The sequence below is a fragment of the Talpa occidentalis genome, unplaced genomic scaffold (assembly GCF_014898055.3).
Source record: "Talpa occidentalis isolate TD23 unplaced genomic scaffold, MPIMG_talOcc4v2.1 talOcc4.6, whole genome shotgun sequence".
Classification (NCBI taxonomy): domain Eukaryota; kingdom Metazoa; phylum Chordata; class Mammalia; order Eulipotyphla; family Talpidae; genus Talpa; species Talpa occidentalis.
The window spans coordinates 33,413,372-33,435,025 of record NW_023604972.1 but is presented as its reverse complement, the minus strand read 5'-3'; the positions used below and the strand labels follow the sequence as shown (position 1 = coordinate 33,435,025).

General features: G+C 35.7%; 1 protein-coding gene across 1 annotated transcript; it reads left to right on the top strand.

Annotated features, from left to right (window-relative positions):
* The first annotated feature begins 4,105 nt into the window (after positions 1–4,105).
* LOC119260967 (60S ribosomal protein L21-like) lies at positions 4,106–4,662 on the top strand. Its single transcript, XM_037530140.2, has one exon. The coding sequence runs from the start codon at positions 4,143–4,145 to the stop codon at positions 4,623–4,625; it is 483 nt and encodes a 160-aa protein (XP_037386037.1). The 5' UTR covers positions 4,106–4,142; the 3' UTR covers positions 4,626–4,662.
* Positions 4,663–21,654: the final 16,992 nt, after the last annotated feature.

Genomic DNA, 21,654 nt, shown 5'->3' with positions numbered 1-21,654 from the left:
TATTATTAGCTTGAAACCAGATTCCTGGAGGGTCCAAAAGACATGTGTCTTTTATTTTCTCATTAATCAAGGCAATACTCTGCTCTGAAGAGTTCAGGGAATTTTGTATGTTTGTTCGCAAATTAATCCAATTTATTTTTGTAATCTAGAAATGAAAAGATTTAAGGGAATAGCTGAAAGCCTCCAATTGTAGCTATCAGTTTTTTTGTTTGTTTGTTTGATTGTTTGAAGGAGAGAAGAAAGATCAGCAAGAAGACTGCATGCATGTGCATGTTATAGGAAGACCTTTGTGTTAAGGGTGTGTTATTTCTGTTGTCCAGTTCTGGGGTTCCTTATTTAGGGATTCGTAGGTCCTTATCTATGGCATAAGAAGAATTCTCAGCAAAGTTTTTAGCATAAACAAAAGCAAAATTTATTTAGAGCCAAAATTAAAGGATACCCGGGGAGAGTTCCCTAGGAGGGCAGAGTCCTTGAGGTGTGCTGTCTAGGCACTCCCTGGATGTAATGGTTGGTCCAGGCAGCAATTTCTAAGTCACTCTCCCTTCTACTGTGATCCTGGAGTGCCATTTTATCAGCACTGGCAGCAGGGTGGGGCAAGGGAGAGCCGTAGGGTATTGCTAGTCCTCTTTAGGGTGAGTGCCTTATTTTCTAGACAGGGCCAATTTGGAGGAATTCCCACCGTACTGGAGCTTCTTGTTCTCCTTGGGCTTTATTGGCCTGCCTATAGGTTGGGGTAGGGGTCTGCCTTTCTCCGCTCTGGGCTTTGCTGGCTCTGGTGTTTGCTGAGGTCCTGGGTACAGTTGGCCATTTAGTTTTCTTTAGGCATTTTCCTCCCTGCCCTAAATGTCTAACAATTCTCTTGTATTTTAAAATGCAGACTTCCTTTATGCATTCTCTTCCCTCAAGAGAATTTTTTTCATAAAAAAGGAAGAACCACCAGTAGCTACTAAAAAAATTCATGCTGCATTTAGCTATTTCATTTTTAAGATTCTATTCTTTTCAATATTTTTGTTTGTTTGTTTGTTTGCTATGTGGCTTTGTATTCATCTCTACAAAGGCACAAAGTTTAAAAAACAGCAACAGGCTGCTAGTACTAAGTATCAGGGTTCAGAAATGCCATTAGAGTTTGCTTTTCAGGAGAGTAGTATGACTGTCATTTTCTAGTCAACAAATTGATTGTTTTTAACCCACATTTCAAGTTGTTTGTAAATGATTTTCTTTATTAAAATGGTATGCAAGGAATCTACAGTGGATTCTAATATTGTACAGTCTAGATCATCACTTTTAGTATATGGCATCCTTAAGCAGAAATATATTGATCAGACAACCTCCTGTACATAATCATAATGATCTCAGGAAAAGGTCTTCCCTTGGCAGGTATGGAGATGGATGAGAATACATTCACTCCTGGAGTTCTTTAATGCTTATCCATGAGGCAAGTGTCAATAACTAGAGAAGTAATGAGATTGTCTGAGCATAATAAGAGCTACTTTTATTTAAAATGCAATTGATCTAAACAAAATAGCTAAAGGGCCTCCCTGGCGGCGCAAGGGGTTAAGTACCGCACTATGAGACAGTCCACAGCCTCTGCAGCATGAGTTCGATCCTCCGGCCGACCAAGGAGAAACCCACATGGTGAAGCAGACCTCTCCTGTCTCACTCGCTGCTCCCCTCAGCAGTGTATTTCACTCAGTCTGCCTGTTCTGTTCCCCACTCTGTCTCTGGTGAATCCTCTTACCCTCCCATGCATCTGGCTTGTACCCTGGTTCTTGTATAAAAATAAATCTTTTTTTTTTAAAAAAAAAAAAAAAGAAACCATGTATGCAAGCAAGGAGTACAGGGAATATTTTTAAAAAAATAAAAATAGATTAAATTATGGTAGCATATTAAAAGTGATCAGAGAAAATATTTTTCATCTTTTTTTTTTAAAGATTTATTTATTTTTATACAAGAGCTGGGGTACAGGCCAGAGGCGCGGGAGGGTAATAGAATTCACCAGAGACAGAGCGGGGAACAGAACAGGCAGACTGACTGAAATACACTGCTGAGGGGAGCAGCGGGCAAGACAGGAGAGGATTGCCACACCATGTGGGAATCACCCTGGCCGGCCAGAAATCGAACCCGTGCTGCAGAGGCTGCGAACAACTTCACAGCTCTGCGCTCAACCTGCTGCATCACGGGGGAGGCCCCAGAAAATATTTTTCGGTTTAAAAAACCTTGAGTTTTGCCTTAAATTTCTATCACTTCACAAAAGGAATCATTGATTCAGTGTCGTTCTCAGTTTTCTTGTGTGTTCATTCAAATAATCAGGCTTACTTCAAATACTTAAGGCTGCTTAATGACTCCTTGGATAAGATCACTGTATTTACAGAGATGGGACCTTTGGATTTCTTCAACAGCATTCCTCCTAAATCCTCCTTTTAGAGGGCCAAGAGGTAATCTCAATAGCATTTATTATCTTGCCTTCAATGTCCAATGTAAGAAATTCCTATCTCCCTGCCTTTAGTAACCTTTGTGAGTGAAGTTTATGATTTATAGGCACTTCTCTTCATTTACTCTTCCACAAGAGACAGGAGGGTTTATTTATTTGATTCATAAATTTAGAAGTAATGGCCATGTGTGGTCTTGTTCTTGTGTTTTCTATAGTGGGGTAAGGGCAGACATAGCTGCTGGCAGTCACCATTCATGCCCAACCTCTTTAGCCAAGTTCTAAGCTTGGTGGAGCAAAAGCAATGGAGGAAGCCTGAAATTGGGGTTGAGTTTGGAGGGCAGAGAAGAGGAGGATATAAATTTGCTGTGAAAAGTGTTAAGAAAACATAGGACTAAAATTTGCCAAGCTTTACCATTTTACTTCATGAGCAAAAATTTTATATTTTGATTGATTTCCAAGTTTTTATTTTTTATCTTTCAAGCAGTTCTAAGTCTAGATACAATAAAGGCCCCATTTATTGGGTTCTTCTAATCTCAAAGAAAATTAGTGTATTTTGGCGTGGAACATGGTGAATAAATGGGGTTGGAAATTAAGTAAAAAAAGAGCACATACATGCTTTTGAAAGAAGATAGGGTTAAAGCAGGGGAGACCAGTGGGCACTGACCTTTTCCAGCTAGTGCAGCCAGAAGTAGTAGCTGTCAGATTTACTAATGCTATAGTAATGTTAGTATTTTAATTTAGATTATCAGGCCATAATAATTTCTCTTTTGCTATTTTCATCTGTTTTGTTTTCATAGTTATGCATTGATGTAACCTGAATGAGTTAATTCGAATGAATGAATTGGAATTGTGATTTGTGCAATTAACTGTAGCAAAAGGGAACTTTGACCACCCAATCCAGCTCCATAATCTGTGATGCCCAGCACAAAATAACAATGTGGGCATTTTGTCAAAAATTACTGAATGGCATGATGGTAGAGAATTATCATAAATACAGGAAAATTCTAACCATGAATTTCTGTGTAACTTATATAGGTGAAACTATAGGCATTTAGCTTAGCAAATAAGAGGCAGGCTATACTATATAAATAATGTATGGACCATGCTAGGCCTTATAAAAGATATGCAGCCTGCTAGGCTGGTTAGTCTGTTAGATCAACTAAGGTGACAGCTTGAACAGAGGAAAACTATTGTATTCACTAGTTGGAAAATAAACAAAAAAAAATCACCTTTTTCATGATCATTTACTTAGATTATGGGCCAGGACTTGAGCTCTAGAGATGGCTTTATTCCACTGGTAGACAGGGGTAGGGTGGACTATGCCAAATTCAAATTCCTGACTCTCATGCCTTTCACTGAGAAATAGCAGGCTCTAACTTTATTAATCACATGAATTCTCATTACTTTTTTAGATTTCTGAGATTCAAATTGTGACTTTACCCAAAGAGGTGTGATTTATTTTGAAACCAACAGTGAAATGTGGAATATTGTTTTAAAAATTAGAATATTTTTTTAAACTTAAATTGTTATATTAAAGGTTCTGATCCACAATGGGTATTAAAAAAATAGACATATAATATGTGCACACCTAAACTTGAAGCAAACGATCTTAAGTATTTTGGTAGAATATTTGGTCTAGATATTCATCTTAAAAATACTTTAAAAACGCTTCCTTTCGGCCGGAACCGCCATCTTCCAGTAAGTCGCCAAAATGACTAACACAAAGGGAAAGAGAAGAGGGACCCACTATATGTTCTCTAGGCCTTTTAGAAAACATGGAGTTGTTCCTTTGGCCACATACATGCGAATCTATAAGAAAGGTGATATTGTTGACATCAAGGGGATGGGCACTGTTCAAAAAGGAATGCCCCACAGATGCTACCATGGCAAAACCGGAAGAGTCTATAATGTTACCCAGCATGCAGTTGGCATTATTGTAAACAAGCAAGTAAAGGGCAAGATTCTTGCAAAGAGAATTAATGTTCGTATTGAGCACATTAAGCACTCTAAGAGCCGAGATAGCTTCCTGAAACGTGTGAAAGAAAATGATCAGAAGAAAAAGGAAGCCAAAGAGAAGGGTACTTGGGTTCAGCTGAAGCGCCAGCCTGCTCCACCTAGAGAAGCACACTTTGTGAGAACCAATGGGAAGGAGCCTGAGCTGCTAGAACCTATTCCCTATGAATTCATGGCATGATAGGTGTGCAAAAAGAAATAAAAGAGCTCTGGACTACAAAAAATAAAAATAAAAAAAATAAAAAAATAAAAACATAGCCTTTCAGAAAAAAAATACTCTTTCAAATTATTACAACTCAGGATCACCAGAGGAATAAAATGAAATAAAAAATGTGGGCTGACAAAAGAAGAGGGAAGCAATCACTTCTCTAAGAGAAAATGAAATTAAAATGAAAACCAAAGTCTTTATTTCCTAACCGATGTTAAACTACAAGAAAAGGAGAGATATTATTCTTGTTGCTAGAACAGATAGAAAAATCAGACCATGAAAAACCTAGTAAAAAGATGAAAAAGATGTCAGACGTTGATTTAAAAACCAACACCAAAGTTTACCAGTTTCTTGATGGAGGATGTATTTCCTTAAACTTGCATATGAAGTGTCCATCTGGAATAAACCCTATGAATCAAGTCAAATAGACCAAAAAAATAATTCTGAGAGCTGAAATATTTGAGAGGAAAATCTCACAATGATGAATGTAAAATAATCGAAGAGTAACTAGTGAATTTCAAGGAGGAATAGTTATTGAAGGGTTGTATAAAATTATTGCCTTTATCCTGAGGGAACTGCACTTGAAATCTGTGGAATTTAGACTAAGGGAAAGTGTAAGAATAAAGAAATATTAGCAGGAGACAAGAAAAACTCTTCTGAAAATTTATAACTTTCTATAGTAATATTCTTTAGATATACATTGAAGCCCTAATGAAAAATATTGTAAAATTGGATCTGATATATATGACCCAGCAAGTTTTCTACCTGAAGAACCCACAAAAATACTAATTTGAAAGGAAACTTGCACTCCCATGTTCATTACAGCACTGTTTACAATAGCCAATATTGAAATAGCCTGAACACCCAAAAATAGGTGAATGGGTAACGAAGATGCCATATGTACATATACAATGGGATATTGCTCAACAATCAAAAAATCCATGCCATTTGCAGCAACATGGATGGAGCTGGAAGAGATAATACTAGTAAAATAAGTCAGAAGGAGAAAGATAAATACAGGAGGGTGTCACTGACAAGTGAAATATAGAGGAACCAAACCAAGAAACAGAGAAAGACAAACTTAAAAGCTAACCCTTGAAAACTGACTATAGAATTGAAGCATACAAAGCGGGGTTGGAGGAGGAGTAGGAGCAAAGAAGGAGGGAAACACATTGGACCATGGTGGCAGACTATGGGTGAGCTGGTGTTGGGTACCCTAGGGTGTTAATACTGATGAAGAAAATCCCAATATTACCACAATTAAAAGAGTAAGTTACTATTTAAAATAAAATTAGAATGATCAAGGCCTCCCTGGTGGTGCAGGTGGTTGAGCACAGTGCTGTGAAAGCTGTCTGCAGCCTCTGCAGTGCTGGTTCGATCCCCGCCGGCCTCGGAGCAACCCACATGGCAAGCAGACCTCTCCTGTCTCTCCTGCTGCTCCCCTCAGCAATGTATTTCAGTCAGTCTGCCTGTTCTGTTCCCCACTCTACCTCTGGTGAATCCTCTCACCCTCCCGCACATCTGGCCTGTACTCTGGCTTTTGTATAAATAAAATAAATCTTAAAAAAAAAAGTAGAGTGTTCAGATCTATGAGCTCATCCAAATGTGAGCTTGTGTGTGTGTGTGCACATGAATGCATCTAGGCATGCACACACAAATATAATGTGGGCATTTTCATCTTGGCATTGACCATTTCAATTACTCATATTATTCCTTTATGCCCAAACACCCAGAAGTCTAAAAAATGACATTTTAATTTAGGCAGTCAAATAAGGAAGTACCTGGGTTCTTAATCCAGCTCATTCTTAAAACATCTCAGGACTAACTTCTCCCATTCTCCTTATCCATTTTCAATTAGAATTGTGATTAAATATTTAGTGAGACTGCTTAAAATGTCAGGTCTTAAGCAATTCAACAATAAAAATTTATGTTTGCATAATGCATTAACACTTTTTCCAAATGTTTTCAAATGCATTATTTTACTTCAGTTAAAAAAAAAAGTTGTAAAACATCAGTATTGGCATTTTTCATTCCTAATAAGGAAATCCAACAAAAGAATTAATATATCATTATGTTAGATTTCACTGCATTTCCTGTTTAGATTGATCTTTTTTGTCTACACCACAAGTTAGATTGAGTGAATGAATAAAATATTTAAAGCTTGATGAATTTCAGAGGTTTATCTTGGGATGTTAGAATATGTATTAGTTAGAAAAAGGGAGAAAAAAATTAAATGTCTGTAATTATAGTCCTAGGCATAAGTAAAATCCAACTCTTCATTAAGTTCAGATAAAAATCACAAAGAAGGAGATTTTGATAAAGTGCACTCTATGTAAACTTCATATTATTAAAACACTCATCTTGGCAATGATGAGTATAATAAGCTCATTGGTTATTCATTGCACTTCTTAAATGTTCCAATACAATTTGTAATAGTTAATGGGTATTCACAATAACATGACTCCTGTATTTGTTTTCCAATTATGTGAAAGTGATGACTGACTTGCCTATGTCTTGCCCTTTATTTTACCACTGGAGATGGATGCTTGTAAGCTGCTTTCAGATAATGTATTTTGCACCTTATTTCTGCTATAATTGGTATTCTGAATACTTGTATTTCTATGACCATGACTCTTTTCACGTAAAGATGCTAAATATGCTAGGTGTATCTCTCTGTGTTAGCCTATGTTTCTAACTCTATTAAATGATCGTGGTACCTATTAACTTTATGGTGAGGTTTCTTTTAATGATTTCTTTTAATGATCAGAAGAAATTGCTACTATTTTTTTTTCTAAAAGGAAAAAGTAATAATTGAAATAAACCCTCTTTTGTTGTTCCTATTGCTACTTTAGAAAAACAGTTTCTGAAGTTCTCAAGTATTATCAAAAAGCTAAATAATGCTTATGGGAAAAAAAAAACAAAACATCCTTTTACACTGCCCCCTGCTATGCAATTGTTTATCTTGGAATAGAAGCCCTTTTTTATTTCATAAGTCACTAAGTCACTTTTCACCTCTGCCTTACAAATCTGGTCAACTTGGAAAATATTCTTAGCATTAGAAGGTAAACATCAGGTGTTTATGGTGTAAATCTCTTTTATTTTTCAATGTATTACAATAATCCTCTTTCTTAGTGTGTCTATTGAAAAATCTCTTTTGTATTCAAGGATATACCATAAATCAATTTTAGCTGGAAACAAGTATGCTTGAGATTTACCTTGTGGCTACCACTTAAAAAAGTTTCTGCTAATGAACTTTTTACTAATATCGAACAGAAAATAATATGGCAGTTTTTTGAAATCAGCTCTAGTTTGTTAAACTAAAATCTATGATAAGAGTATTAATTAATAGCTACTGGGCATAAGCCACTGTCAAATGAGATATGCTGTGATGTGTGCACTGGATACATTTTCCATTGCTCTGCAACAAATGTTCACTAATTTAGCAGCTTTAAACCGCATGCATGTATATTCTCAAGGTTCCCTGGGATCAGGAGGCAGAGCACAGCTTGTGTGTGTCTTCTGCTCATGATCTGGTGTGGCTGCAAGCAAACTATTGACCAGTACTGTGCTCTCATCTGAGACTCAGGGTCCTCTTCTCAGCTTACACTCTTTGAAACAGAATTTATTTCTTCTATCTGTACAACGTAAGCACCTTGCTTCTTCCATACCAGTAGGATAACTTCTCTGTTACTTTGAACTTAGGAACAGCTCCGCTGATTAGATGTACTCAACCTAATTTTCACTTTGATTAAAGTCAGCTGATTAGTTTCACTTCTACAAAATTCCTTCAGTTTTGCATATAATGTAACTTACGAGTGATATCTATCAGAGACACGGTCCACACCGACCCCACAAAGGAAGGGGATTATATAGAGCATACACACCAGAGGGTGAAGACCTTGGGGTCCACTTTGGAAATCTGTCTACCAATGTATCTTTCCTGTAGTGGTCAAAGTACCTGCAGTAAATAATTTCAGAACTGTAATAACAATATGTGCATGTATGTGGGTACATATATGTACTGGTGTGTGCACATACATGTATATGGTAGGTTTATGCACGACCCTAATTTGAGAAATTTGGAAAATATTTATAATGCAATTCTGTAAGATGTATGTGAAGACAGACAACACTGATTTTTTGCTAACTACTGCAAAGATATTTTTATTCTAAACTAGAGTGAGATAGAGGAATGAATTACGTAAGCATCTGGATTCCTTTTTTCTCACCCTAGGCACTTACAAACAACCAAATGTTCCCTTAAATTAACTCCTTGTTAATACAGTTAAGTGTGAGCACCTGTATTTCAAAGATTTCTGTTTTAATAAAAGGAAAATACTGTTGTCATAAATCATACCAACTAATCAACTCAAATATTTTTACTTCTTTCTGTGGTTATAGAGGATATATTAATTTAAAAAATGCATAGGAAATATAATTTGGAAGATAAAGTAATGAAGGAAATGCCAAGTTTTATCTTATGATATATTAAGAAATTCAATTCAGTGTATAATTATCTAATACCTGTTAGGTTAGCAATAGTATCAGTTTTCATTCACATGTATTTTTGAGCTTATAAAGCTTTTTTTAAGAAATAGTATTTTAGGACCTCCCTGGTGATGCAGGTGGTTGAGCACCACACGGTGAAGCTGTCCGCAGCCTCTGCAGCATGGATTTGATCCTGGCCAGCCAGCTAGCGAGAATCCCACATGGCATAGCAGACCTCTCCTATCTCGCCAGCTGCTCCCCTCAGCAGTGTATTCATCAGTCTGCCTGTTCTGTTCCCCTCTCTGTCTCTGATAAATGCTCTCACCCTCATGTGCATCTGGCCTGTACCCCAGTGCTTATATAAATAAATAAATCTTAAAAAAAAATAAATAGTATTTTAGGGCCTCCCTGGTGGCACAGGGGGTTGAGCGCAGCACTGTGAGGCTGTCTGAGGTCTTTGCTGTGTGAGTTCCATCCCCGGCTGGCTGAAGAGCAACCCACTGGCATGGCAGACCTTTCTTGACTCGCCCGCTGCTCCTCTCAGCAGTGTATTTCAGTCAGTCTGCCTGTTCTGCTCCCTGCTCTCTCTGATGAATCTTCTCACCCCCCTCCCCAGCAACTCTGGTCTGTACTCCACTTCTTAAAAAAGAAATAGTATCTTATTTTTTGCAAAATAAATTAAGAATTCATATTTTTGGGCAGGAAGTTAAAATGACCAATGTGTTTTTTTAATCTCACAAAAATGAAATTAAAATAACAAGTGTTTTCTGTCTCAGGACAGGTTGTCTGTTTACCGTCAGCCTATTCACAAATGGTATTTCTTGATAACTAGAATTGTCAAAATCAGCAAGAGTTAAAAGTCGCAGAAAATCAGTTGTATATTATTTCTATTTCAGTCTAAACCAGACAAAATGGTCAATGTGCATCGTTCAAATCAAAACACTACTTAACTAGGTATGCCTGCCTTAATCCAGTAGATTTCCTCATCTCCCAAATTTTTTATCTTCTCAATTAACACTTTTCAATGAATCCTGGGAGAGAGGAGGGAATCCAGAAAGGGAGTAGGTCATTGATCCAGGTGTAAAGGTGGGGTGGGGGATATGAGTGAAGCATGTGCACATACAGAGGTGTGAAAATGTACCCCCAAAGTTATATAGAGATACGTAAATAACTGAAAAATCAATTTAATAAAATTAATAAAACTTTTCAATGAATCGAATTTGTTCCAGCATGGAGGAGATAGAAAGTTAATACTAACAATTGGGAAGAAAAATGAGTTTCTTTATACTGTTTATCTTGATAAAAAATTCACACAGTTGTGTAGCTGCAGATCATGAGTTTTGTTGACAGTTGGTCTTTAGAGTGAAGCACAGTTTTATCCTGCTATATCTGATGGTCTTGAGAAAGTTACTGAAGTTCTCCATGACTCAATTTCGTTTTTTACAAATTGAAAGACAGTAAAACAGCTTGTGTTTCTCATGAGTATTGGAAACGTTGATGCTTGTGGAAAATCCAGCTTACTGTCTAGTTCATGGTCTGTGTTTTAGAACTGGCTTCCTACCTTACCTTGTGTTTCCCTTCTGCCTTCATCCTTACATATCTTTTTACCAGCTCTATTGAGACATAATGCATGTGCCACAAAATTCATCTATTTATAGTGCATAATTAAAGTTTGAGTATCTTTAGCATGTTCACAAAATCTGTCAATCATCATTGATTGCTATTAAATTTTAAACCATTTTATTATCTCCATACCCTGATGCTCTTTAAGTTACTCCCCAGCACCCAACCCCAAACCACCTTTACTTACTCACTGTAGATATGACCATTCTGGATGTTTATATAAAAATTATGCACTATTTTGTAAATTTTTTTCATATTATATATTGTTTTCAAGGTTCATTCCTATTGTAGCTTGTATTAACATTTCATTACTTTTCATGGCTATTATCCCACTGTATGGATATATCATATGTTTTAATCTATGCATTAGTTGGTGGACATTTGGGTTGTTTCCATATTTGGACTAATATGAAAAATGTTACAATATATATTTTTCTACTAGCTTTTGTGCAGATACATGTTTTCTTTTCTCTTGGGTATATACCAAGGAGTAAAATCATATTATAAATGTTAAACTGTTATATTTAACTTTTTTGGGAGCTGTGAAACTGTTTTCCAAATGACCACATTGTTTTACATTCTAATCAGCAATAAATGAGATTTCAGTTTTGCACAGTCTCATCAACACTTGCTATTATCTTTCTAATTGTAAACTTCTAAGTTGATATGAAAATATCTCAGGGGGGTTGCTTTCCATTTCCTATTTTAAACAATGCTATCCTTCTGTTATTGCAGTGTAAATGTTCTTTTGTACTCTTAATACAAATCCCTTGTCAGATACATGATTTACTAGTAATGTCTTCCATGCTGGGAATTGGATTTTCAATTTTTTTTGCAATATAATTGATAGCAAAAGGCTTTTAATTTTTATGAAACCCAATGTCTGTTATTTCACTGCCCATGTTTTACTTCTCTGGTTATACCTAAGAAATCACCATCAAACATAAGATCACGATGATGTTCTATAGAGTTTACTTCTTACATTTAGGAATATGCTTCTATTTGAGACAAAGTTTGCAGTTGAGGGAATCGTCCACATTTGTTTATTTATTTTTAGGCACAAGGGAAAGAGTGTAATCTGTTTCTCACTACCACAAATTATATAGCTGAGTTCCCCACAATTGGGAAAATTGCAGGAATTGCAGTAAAGCAATGTATGTGCCTGGTCTTTGGAAGCCATCTTTGTGATGATGGTATCTCCCCTGCCAGGTAAATATAGTCCATTTTTTTTTTTCTTTTTCCATGTGACTATCTAGTTGTGTCAACACTGCTTATTGAAAAGACCCTCTAGCCTCATCACATTATACTATCACTCTTTTCAGAAATCTCCTGATCATAGACATCTGAGTTTATTTCTCTCTTCTAACTTGTAACCCCTTGATCTATATGTTTATCACACAAATGGCATAACATGCAGTGCTATTTCATAATGGTAGATTGTGAAGTCAGGAATTCCTAATCTTCCAACTGTTCTTCTTTTCAATGATTTTTTTTTTTTGTTTTGTCTATCCAAAAGGGTACTAAGGGGCCTCCCCGGTGGCGCAGCGGTTGAGCGCTGGGTTGAGAACCTGCCCGCGGCCTCTGCGGCGCCGGTTCGATCCCCGGCTGCTCCCCGGCCACCGGAGGAGGGTCCCGCATGGCGCGCAGACCTCTCCTGCCGCCCGCTGCTCCCCTCAGCAGTGTACTTCGGTCCTTCTGCCTGCTCTGCTCCCCGCTCTGGCTCTGGTGAATTCTCTCACCCTCCCGCGCTTCTGACTGTACCCAGTGCATGTATAAACAAAAACAAAAAACAAACAAACAGATAAATAAATAAATAAACATGCCTCTATAAAAAAAAAAAAAAAAAAAAATTAAAAAAAAATCAAAAGGGTACTAAGGATGTTCATGTGAATTTTTGTATCAGAATTTCAATTTCAGTAAAGAAAGCAGCTGAGATTTTGATAGGGATTACAAAGAATCTATAGATTAATTTGGTGAGTATTGCTTTTTTTTAAGATTTATTTATTTATACAAGCACTGGGGTACAGGCCAGAGGCGTGGAAGGGTGAAAGAATTCACCAGAGAGAGAGTGGGGAACAGAACAGGCAGAAGGACCAAAGTACACTGCTGAGGGGAACAGCCGGCAAGACAGGAGAGGTCTGCTGCACCATGTGGCAATCTCCCTGGCCAGCCAGGAATTGAACCGGTGCTGCAGAGGCTGTGGACAGCTTCACAGCTGTGCTCAACCCGCTGCTCCACCGGGGAGGCCCGTATTGCTTTCTTAATAATATTTTTAGTAGAGCAATATTGTCCTTCTTTGTTAATTGATTTCTTATTTTTTGATGCTGTAAAATAATTTTCATTCATTTGTACATTGCTTATTGTAGTATATAGAAATACTATTAAGCTTTACATATTTATCTTATATACTAAAATCATTTATAAATTCTTATAATTTTTTGTCAGATTTCTTGGAAATTTATATAAAGTCATCTCATCTGCAAATAGATATATGTTCAGTCTTTTCTTTTTCATCTGGATTCATTTTATTTCTTTTCTACCCTAAGTGTCTTGGCCAGAATTCCTCCCTTCTTTCTATTTTCTAACACACCTTAAAAGTTACAGATGTGTTCGAAATTGAGATTGTTTTTCAGCATGTAAAAATAATTTTGTTTAGGATGATGATAGTTTGAGGATCAGAAAACTTCAATAAAGATGGTGACAAGGGCCATAGTTCTCATCTGGTGCTCAGTTACCTCTGCTAAGCTAATGCAGGTTTTAAGAAGAATTCAGGTCCTTCAGTTTCGGTGACTGAGACTGCCCCTTATTTAACAGTTCTTGTCCAGGGACTATGCTCTATGACATAGACTTCTGCATTTCCTTGCCACCCAGGAAGGCATTACACTGTAAGATTATTTCTACACAGATGGTAGGAGTCTATCTTTCCTTCCAATCATTCTATAGGCTGATAAGATGCAAACTAGTCTCCAATTCCACATCATATAACTTAAGCAAGGAATCTTCTATCTTATCATGTTCATGGATTTCATCAAGATTAAAGGAGATGAAATTATACATGTAGCATGCACAACAGAAATCTTATTAGCTTTCTTAACATTCTGTCCCCAACAAATATGAAAAAAGAAAAGCATTTTCCTAATGCCTTTCTCATGTCTACTAGCTCTGTATTTTCTCTATTGTTTCTTCCAATAGTAACCACATTATTTGTGTGAGTTTTTTTGTTTTTGTTTTTGTTTTTTTTTTTTTTGTGGGACCCTCGCCAGCGGCGGGGAACGAACCGGTGCTACAGAGGCTGTGGGCAGCCTCGCAGCCCAGCGCTCAACTGCTGCGCCACCAGGGGAGGCCCCTATTTGTGTGAGTTTTAGTCTTCAGTAGATCAGAAGTATGAAACTCACAAAAAGGAGCTGGGAGTGTAAACATATTATGAGTAACAAATGCATCATGGGAAATAATAGAAAATTATTTTCTGGACTCTAAAAGACTAGTTAATCTGGGCATCATGTGGTAGGGGATGCAGTTTTTGGGACTGGATCTGCTCACCATGGTAGGTTGAGAATTACTATTAGGCAGGAACTTAGAAATGGCTTTCAGTGGTAGTCTGGGAGGTCATGGGAATATGCAACATGTTTGGGAGCTACATGGTATCATGCTATTTACTGTATTTGTTTAATAGTGATAATCGAAAATTGGTGAAAAAATGTGTAAAACAAAGATTAAATTCTTTCTGCTCAGGCCTCCAAAAAATGTAATAATTATACATTTATTTCATATTCAGACACAATAGTGTATGCATATCTATCAAATACTTTTTTTATATTTTTATGAATATTACGAATAATATCCCAGGTTTGACAAATATTTACTAAACTCTTGTTTGGTACCAATAAATAAAATATTAGCTAACCCCAAAAAACATGAGTCATAACTTAGTCATAAATTTACTTTTATATTTTGCATTTAGACATAAAATTACTACGTTTCAGGAAATGTACTTCACTCCTTCAGGTTCACACATCTGGCAACCCTACTTCTAACACAAGTTCTTCCTTCCTTACAACACAGACATTGCTCTTATTAGGGTATCATGTTACATAATGAGATAGTACGCAAAAGCATCATAGTCATTTCCTACTATAGACACAGAAGAGCATCCAGGCAATGTTAATAACACAAGCAGACTGATTATACCTCATTATGAAGCTGACGCATTGTTCTTTTAATTGCTTTGACTAATGCTGCTAGTTTTCTAATTGAAGTGTGAAGGGGTCATGTGTGTTCATTCTTGAAATAACACTAGCTAGTTTTCACCTTTTTCTAAAGTCATAGCTTTTTAAAATATCTGCACTTCAGGAGGTTTATTTTTTTCCCTTGCTTTTAAAATAAATCTATTTCAAAATTTCTGATATGTGACCAGCTGATGATATTTTTAGAATGGTAAAACAGTGTAAAATATTGATAGTTAACACAATTTAAATTAATATCAAATAAAATACAAATTTGTGTATTTTATTGTGACCTTACATAATAAATTTTCTCAAATATCTAGCATTTATTAAAGTAGAATATTAGAGATTTTATTTGGTAAAAAATATAATTGTAAGAGAGTGAGATGAAAGATATGCATTTTAACATTATGTTATTCATATTAATATGAAATAATGCACCTGTGCACCTATTTAGGCATAAAAACTGCATAATTGGTAGAAAAAAACTTCTTACCATTGTATTTTCATTTTAAACTGCATGGAGGGAAAAGACTTGACAGTTTTTTACACTTCAGTCCCCTTAGTGAGTGCTTAAGAGCATTATCTTTGGAGTCAGAGTTGAAATCTAGTTCCATCTCCTTCATAGTATCCTAGTAATCATATCACCTTGAAGCCACCTACATTTGTTTTTACCATTTTTGAGTTTCAGTTTCCTCATATAATACACACTAGTAATGATTAATAGAATTGTGACAAAGGTTTGTAAAACAAATTGCATACAAATTGCACACTACAGATCTCGCTAGAAGGGATATTTTTGTTTTTATTTCAGAAAGTGGAGGAGGAACAAGAGGATGAAGAAGAGATTGATCTTAACTTTGAGTCCAAAAGACTAAGACAAATGAATATTGGTGCCAACATTTTCCTTTTTATATGCTTATAGATGACCTGAAAAAAATGCGTTCTTCTTAAGTATGATTTATTATGTTTTCAGTGGATTTATAGGACTATCCAAGAATCATTTGTTCATGTGGAAGCTCCCAAGCATCTACTGACTACTCAAAATAATTTGGCTCTTCAGAGCTTCTCTCCAGTGAGCTTTGTTTCTGTACTTTCACAGCTGACAGCCTTTAAATTTATCTTCTCAAGGCTTTAGGAATGAGGTGATTTGATTACTTTAGTTTAATGGAGCTGAAACAACCAAGTAAGTAAGAGGGCTAATTAATTTGTTTAGAATCCAAGTTTCATTTTTGAATTGAGTATAAGGAAATAAGATGCAAAGGCAAAACTGCTTGATCAGCATGGGATAATTTTAAGAGCACTAATTAGATTATAAACCTGTTATGACTTTGTTAGTTTGTAGAGATCTCTAAACCCAGTTGTAGAGTAATGAGCTTTAATTGTATGCCTAAATCCATAACTTGTAGTCAGTGATTGACTGAAAATATGTTATCAGATATGTGTGCATTCTCATCTTTTATTATGCATACAAGATTGGCCATAAACTTGTTAAATTTATATTTTATATCTTTTGGATTTTAAAATCCCTCCCTTGGTTAGGAGTCTTATCTAAATTCACTAAAGATTTCTATAAGAGAAAATCTCAGTGAGTTGAATGCTTAATATAGGGAGAATTGTGATGGAAAATAAGAAAACTAAGCAAAATTCACTCTGTGAATATTCAAAAAGTGCATTACATTACATGCATATTTTAGTTTATTGCACTTTGCTTTATTATGCTTTGCAGATATTATGATTTAACAAATTGAAGATTTGTGTAAATCCCACATTGATAAAAATCTATTAGCACCATCTTTTAAAGATTATGGCATCACCTCATGAATCTATGTCACATTTTGGTAATTCCCCAAGTATTTCAAACATCATCATCATTATTATTATTATATTATGTGTTATGGTGATCTGTGGTCATTGATCTTTGATGTTGCTTTAGTAATTGTTTTAGGGTGCCATGGACTGTGCACATATGAGACAGCAAACTTAATAAATGTGTATATTCTGATTGTTCTACTTTGTTCCAGCCTTATGGAACACCTAAATTGTTCCATCATGTCTCTCTCTCTCATCGGGCCTCCTGTTATCCTGAAGCACATTATTGAAGTGAGTCCAATTAATAACTGAAATAGCCTGTAAATATTCTTTTTTAAAGATTTATTTCTTTATATATACAAGAATTGGGGTAAAGGCCAGAGGTGCGGGGGGGCGGGGGGATGAGAGGATTCACCAGAGACAGAGTGGGGAACAGAACAATTAGATCTACTGAAATACACTGCTGAGGGGAGCAGTGGGAGAGTCAGGAGAAGTCTGCCACGCCATGTGGGTAGCTCCTGGGCAGGGGATGGAACTCATGCTGCAGTGGCTGCCAATAGCTTCATAGGTCGTGTCTTAACCCCTTGCTTCAATAGGGAACCCTCCCCCCCAAAAAATTCTCATTTAAAACATAAAGAAGGGCCTTCCCTGTGGCACAGCTGTTGAGCACTGGACTGTGAAGCTGCCTGCAGCCTCTGCAGCACCGGTTCGATCCCCAGCCGCCCGCGAGGGTCCCACATGGCGCACAGACCTCTTCTGCAGCGCTTGCTGCTCCCCTCAGCAGTGTATTTCGTCCGTCTGCCTGTTCTTCTCCCTGCTCTGGCTCTGGTGAATTATCTCACCCTCCCGCACTTCTGACTGTATCCAGTGCTTGTATAAATGAATAAATAAATATAAAAAAAATAAAGAAAACGTTCACAAGAGCCTCTTCCTACCTTCTTAATAGCAAAGCAAGTGGTGAACCCAGGTTTTCTCTGCCTTCTTTGCGTTGCCTTAGTCTTGTAGGAGTTTTCACTTGCCTGTAGTTGGTTTTCCCACTGGGTTTTCAGAATCTGGGCCTGAAGTTAGCACCTGAAATGGCTCCTTAGCATTTGTATGTTCCAGAAGATCAGAAATACTCCTCATGGCTAATCAACCACAACTTTATTGAATTTATACTACTTTACAACAAGAAATAGTGTGATGAAATTTGTGTAAACTGAAGTTTACATGTAAATGAAAATTAGTGCATTTAAATATTTCTTTAAATATCATGACTATGATTCTGTATAAGCCAGAATGAAATAATGAAGAATGTTTGTACTATGAAATCTCAATGATTAGTACTCAGCTCTGTATGAACTTGGCTAAATTATTGAGATTTTGCTTTTTTCTCTTCTGCAAAATGGAGATTATATTGAAAAAAAATGTAAAGATAGGTGAAAATTATGAAATACTTCTGGTATCTAAAATAAACCCAAAAAATTTCAAAACGAAAATTCAAAAATCCCCACTCTTAAACATTTAGTCTTCACATTTTTCACCAACTTTTTGAATAAAGAGCCATCACAGATTATAAATTTATTTTAATTCAACTTTTGATTACAATGCAACTATGTAAAAGTTAAAGCAGTAATTGTGGACTAAATTTTGAAAAGTATAACTGAAGTCACACGAAACATAATTAAGTATAATTATTTGGGGCCTCCCTGGTGGCACAGGGGTTAAGACGCAACCTATGAAGCAATCCGCAGCCACTGCAGCACAAGTTCGATTCCCGGCCAGCCAGGGAGAAACCCACATGGTGGGACAGATCTCTCCTGTCTCACCCGCTGCTCCCCTCAGCAGTGTACTTCGGTCCGTCTGCCTGTTCTATTCCCCACTCTGTCTCTGGTGAATTCTCTCATCCCCCTGTGCATCTCTAGCCTGTACCCCAATTCTTGTATAAAAATAAATAAATCTTAAAAAAAAGAAATAAAAAAAGAATAATTATTTGTAGTGCCCAAATGCTAGTTCATATCACTTTGTTAAAAAGATTTTAAAAAGTAAATTATAATCTGGTTTCTCTTCAGATCACATAAATATTTTGCCTTTTGAAAAATAAGTTAAGAGAACTCAGCTTCTTAAGTAAATATTGAATGATAAGCAAATCTTTTGTGATAAATTGTCAGGTGACAGAATTATTGAAGAAGTATATTTTATTTATATCATAGCAATTATCTACATTTTTTTTAATTTCAAAAATATAGTGAACACATACTTAGGACGGAACTGTATCTTCTGCCCACACTCATTTTAGTGTCAGTTTTAAACATTAAACCAGCTTAAGTAAAGTAAATCTATAATTGAATGAATTAGTTATACATCAGGAAACTTTTCTATAGGCACACAAGATATCTCACTGAAAACAGTGACAGAAAGTTTATTTGGTATGTTCAGATCCCAGAAGAAACTAGACTGTGAAAGGAAAACATTTTAAGAACCCAAACAGCTATCATATCATTTAGCTCTTTATCTCTGGACTGATAAAATCCCTTCACTCTCCATAGACTTATTTAGAATATTAACTGGCTAAAGTAAACAACATAAATGTTTGCTACAACAAAAAATAAAAACAAAAAAAAATTCTGAAATGCCTTTTTCTTTAGTTCAAAAGGATCACAGAATTCAAATTTCATTCTAAGATTAAAAGATATCAACCCGAAAAGTTTATCTGAATTCCAATTCCCAGAAGAATCAGATTGGCTTAGTTCAAGCCAGGTGTCCACTCCTAGCAAAATATATTAATCTTTCTGGACAGGAGGAAGAAAACACATATAGATACTCAAGAGGAATGAGAAATCAATCTAAGTCTCCATAAGGCATGGAAAACTGGAAAATATTTAATGGAAAGAATAAGGAAAAATACAGTTTCTCATTCATTTTTCCTTTTTCATGAATCATAGAAACCTCTTCTTAGGTAATGCAGTATTGGTCTTTCAAAAAAGACTGGATAGACTCTAACTAAGATGTTCATACCATGCCATCAATCGAGGTCTGCACATTTCTAGAGAAACGGTTCCCATTACTTAGAATGCAAATTACCTAGATTTAGCGATGTTTCTAAAAAAATATTTTTATCAGAGAAATCTGTCTTAAGACAGGGAAAATATCCAGATTGAAGTTTTTGTCATATGAAGTTATTCCCTCTAGTCATATGAAATGTCTTTTTCTCTTTTTCCTTAATGCCCCAGTTCCCTTAGTACAAGATATAAACCCCTGGTTTGCTCCATTTACATTTAAATGTATAGATAATATACATTCTTCATGCATATGTTAAAAAAAAAAAAGTTGGCCCTTTTCTGCTACTAATTTGCCTGATGTTAATCCAGACTAAGAACCAGAAGGGTAAGGGAATGTCTTCTTGCACCCCAACAGATATTGTATCCATAATATTGGACACAAAGAGCTACCACCAACTCTAGCAGCAATAAATAGAGATCTGAACCTCTGAATATCTATTGCTCATTTCAGTTACATCAACTTCTGCTCAGTTTCAACAATGTTTAGCTTATACATTCATATAATGCAATACTCAATGTGTGCGTGTGTGTGTGCGCGCGTGAGAAACTCATTCCTCTGTAATCATAATCAAAATCTTTACGTTTTTATTTTGGCCATGTTATTTTTCTTCTTAAGGTGCTTGGTACACACTTTCTCTTTTTTTTTCTTTTTCTTTTTCCTTTTTCTTTTTCTTTTTTATATATATTTTTTTCCTGCCAGAAGAATTTCTTCAATACCCACTTCCCACCGGTGCATTATTTTCAGAACTATATATTAATTATATCTCAGAGTCTGATTTAGAAGTCATGTTGTTTTTATGCAAGAAATATTTCTGACCCATAAGTCTATCTGGGTGTCTGAATGTTTGCTGCATTACATAGAGAATTTGCCAATTGCTTAACCCTTCATTATATCTTTTTCATTGTTGTGATTTTATTACCTATCTCAGAGTCTGGCATATTGTACAAACATTGAAAATATCTGTTGAATATATGAATGAATTAAACTGAAGAGAATAATTTTACCACACATTACAATGAAATCCAGGGCAAAAGCAGTTCATATCACGTAACTTTGAGCATTCTATGAAATTAATAATATAAAACAACTTTTTTCAACATTATCATGGCAAAAACTGACTCATTCAACTATTTTTACGTGCTAGAGAGAATATGCAAAGATTTTTTGTGCATTTTTACTTGTTGTTTTTCTTCCCTTTTTTTTTCTTTCTTGGTGACTTTAGTATTCTCTCTCATCCCAGAGATAAGGCCAAGTAGAGTATAGAAGGGATTTGAATAGCAGTTACTTCCCTTTACTTAAAATTTGCACTTCTTATTAATAGTTAAGATTTTGTTACTATTTTAGGATCATTAAGTCTCTTTTCTAAGAGTGACTCCTTAGGAAATTCTTTATTCCCTTTGGAAAACTGATATTTGTCCAGTCACCCGAACAGTTCTCTGATTTTTGCGATGTGATATCCAGCAGTGGAAACAGATTGAATGCTTTCATTTATTTATTTGTATGTATGTTTGTTTGCTTGCAGTTTCTTCTCTTCTCTCTGGTCTCCTGAGTCTCCAAATAGATAACATTTGGTCAGTAATAGACCAAAGATGTGCAGGCATGCAAAAATCCAAGAAATGAATATACATTATGAGATATTATTAAATTGTAATTTTCTGCTAGGTTATGGTACCTCAATTAAATCCAGAATCAGGGATATATATAGACATGTATAATTTGACAACTTGTTTATAAAGTAAAAGAAAAAAAAATAAGAGAAAGAAAAGAAGTTAAAAATAGATAGTAAAAAAAAATCATATATAATCTTGCCCATT